Genomic DNA, 3350 nt, shown 5'->3' on the forward strand with positions numbered 1-3350 from the left:
CTCAGTATACATCAATCTGAAGATTTGAGCAGTTTGAGCTTTCCCTTAGGCAGGACTTATGATCCCCAAGATATGCTTATGACCACCAGCATTGTATGGAGGATGCACATGTTGAATGAATTTTTGTTGTGCTGATATTTGTATTAAATGTTAATTAATCTGTTAATAGTGGTAAATGAAAGTGAAATAAGAAAAATCACTCAATAACCCTCAAGTTTTATGTCACGAACTAGACTTATTTTGACGATGAAACGTTGTTGTTGGAGTTGAAAGATGGAATGTTAAACTCCAACGACTAAGCTCCATCTTATTCAAAGCTCCAGATACAACATTTGCATGCCTGATTTATGACACCGATTTGAGGACATTATTTCACTTCACTAGAGAAATGTGCCAGAATTAATTTAAAATAACCAAATGAAACAACATAGAACACATCTTTATTTAAAGTGTTCCTCACTAAGAAAAAAAGAACACATTTATCAACATCTTGCTTCCATTCGAATTTCTTCATCAGATGAAATTTCTTCATCAGGTGGAAGTTCAAATTCAATAATCTGCTCCATCTCTCTCAAAAACGCGGACATGGTACCTTCTTCATCCAAAGATACCTGTGCTTCTACGCGATCTCCTTTTTTGTCATCAAAGAGCAAGAAAATATTTCTCAGTTGAGAGTCCACCATACGTACTTTACTAGGCTGACCCCAACCAAAGTCTACATCATACAACGAATAATTCACCATACTGCTACATCTATAAAGATCAAAATCATTATTCTTGAATAGAGTTCTTATTTCTTGAAATGGACTCATTGTTGTACAAATCAAATCTTGAGGATCTTCCTTACACTTTTTGTAATCATCAAAAAATCGTTGTTTCCCCTTTCTTAACTCACTAACCAATCGCGATAACTTCATTTCTTCTTCAACGTATGTTGGTACAAAAAGGGAAGAACTGAAATTTCCAGGAGTATTCTCTGGCAAAGGTATAATAGGTCTTAAATTGATAGTCTGAAACAAAACTGATGGCTTGAATAATCGACTCGAATTTGCTGTCATGCCACATTTATAAAGAAGAGCTGTTAGTATTTCAACCCGAGTTGGATTTTTCACTCCTGACGATGAAGATTCAGAGAGGAGGGATTTTAGTGTACGGTTTGAAAAGGTTAACCGCTTTGTTACACACTGTTCGCGAGGTGGCTCATTCACAGGTTCATTTGTGGATGGGAAAATAGATGATCCAATAAATTGAGGACGTATATTTAAGTTAGAATCACGTGCAATTGCAGCCCAGTCATTTATAAATCTGTTAAATGTGCACATGTCTCCAATCTTGTGTGACACACATGCTCCTAAAGCAATTCCTCCACAATCAAACTGGTTCAATTGAACCGTGACCAATTCTCTATTAGGTGCAACGACATTCCACGGTATATCCTTGGGATATACTATTTCTTTGACATTTCTGTCCTGACTTTTGAGAATTTCAGACATGGGACAATCGAATCGAGCCTTGTAAAAATCAGCACCGATATCGTTACACTCGATATGAACATTGTCCCTTAATGTTCCAGCAAAAGGGTAATAAGCAGCTAAGGCTTTTGAAAGGGAATTTTCAATTATCTTACACATATCATTTGGTCCAATTGAGGTTACTCTCTTATTATTGGGATAGAAAAAGGCTAAGGGGATATATTGTGTACTATTGAATTGATCAATGAAAGAAAACTTGTAAATTCTTTCAGAAAAAGGGGTAGGAGAAAATGGTTTGATTATTTTCTTGGATAAAGAAAATAGAGCTGAGGCAGCCATTTTTAAAAAAAAAGAAAAAAATTAATTGAGGGTATTTTCAAGATCAATTATAAAAACTAAACTTATATAGTAATTCATGATAGAGCTGTTTGACATTTTTGTACTTGAATTTTCGGCCGGCCTATTGTCCATAGGAGGAAACTGCAAAAATTTAAAGTTTACACATTGACGGTTTAGGTCAAACAAAGGCAAATGTTGAATGTTCGTGACGATTCAGTTGAATTCAATATTTTCGACAAATAGTAAAGATGTACATATCTCTGTATGATGAAAATTACTAGAACTTCAACGATATTATTAAATTAAATAGAAATTATATTTCCATTAATTAAAATAAAGTAACAAAATAATAGTAACATAATTAAAATTGCAGAAGTCATGCCTTTATTTTCCCGTGCATAAGCTAATTTAGGGAAAGGGAAACTCATGTCAATGTACAAAGAAATTCCACCTAAATGGTCATTTTTAAAGTTATGTCGTGTAACCAAAGATAAACGGTACAGTTATTATATAAAACATGTATCTCTAGAAATTGTGTGGAATGTGTATAAAAACTCTGTATAGTTGTTTATAATATATGTGTCTGAATAATAATTGTAGCAAACTATACAATTATTGTATAGAATATGTATCTGGATATGATGTGTATAGAAATTGTATCATTATGATATAGAATATGAATCTGTATAAAATGTGTGTAGAAACTATGTAGATGTCGTATAAAAATGTTTCCATTGCAATCTTATAGTATTGTACATATGTATTATATTGTATTAACATGTATCATATATGTATTATATATCGTTTATAAAAATTCAATGACATGGCCATTCATATGGGAATTTCTTTGGCTGAGTGATCATTTTTGTTCATCCCCCTTAAATTAAATTTAAGAAATTAGGCTTACCGTCCCTCTTTTTCATTTGAGTTTATTAGTGCAATTAATGCAACAGGCTAATAAATTAGAGGAATTTACATTTCTTGTTCGCTTATAAAATACATAGAAAATAACGGTCTTTTTAATGTGTTAAAAAGAAATGGTAATAGACGTCATGAGAAGAGGATCGAACCACATCCTTTCACTATGTAGAGATCAGAGAAGGATCGAACCACATCCTTTCACTATGTAGAGATCAGAGAAGGATCGAACCACAATAATCTATTATACGCAATATTAGTTTACATTTCTTATTTGCTTATAAGATATTAAAAAAAATAATTTTTTCATGTGCTATGTGTAAGAATAAAAAATTCTCATAAAAGGAAATAAAGCTTAGAAGACGATGCAAATGGCCTAAGAAACCAATTCTAAAAGACAAAAATGAAATAAATATTCCATTCTTTTCCTATCCCCTTGGTAGGCAGACCAGAAAAAAATTAGAGATAATACATCAAAATTCCTCTGAACTTGTCTTCACAATTTACTTTATCACTTAAATTAAACTTCTATTTATTTACCTCCTTAACATCTTTAAAGTGAATTAATTTCCCTCCTTATGTTGACGTGATATTTAAAAAGAAAAAATAAATAAATAACAC

The 3350-nt window shown here is 32.1% G+C and overlaps 1 protein-coding gene across 1 annotated transcript; it reads right to left on the bottom strand.

Moving 5' to 3' along the window:
* Positions 1-215: 215 nt before the first annotated feature.
* LOC107855820 (acylsugar acyltransferase 3-like) lies at positions 216-1905 on the bottom strand. Its single transcript, XM_016700815.2, has one exon. It carries the CDS (start codon positions 1809-1811, stop codon positions 483-485), a length of 1329 nt encoding a protein of 442 aa, XP_016556301.2. The 5' UTR covers positions 1812-1905; the 3' UTR covers positions 216-482.
* Positions 1906-3350: the final 1445 nt, after the last annotated feature.

This window comes from Capsicum annuum, chromosome 6, assembly GCF_002878395.1.
Source record: "Capsicum annuum cultivar UCD-10X-F1 chromosome 6, UCD10Xv1.1, whole genome shotgun sequence".
NCBI lineage: Eukaryota > Viridiplantae > Streptophyta > Magnoliopsida > Solanales > Solanaceae > Capsicum > Capsicum annuum.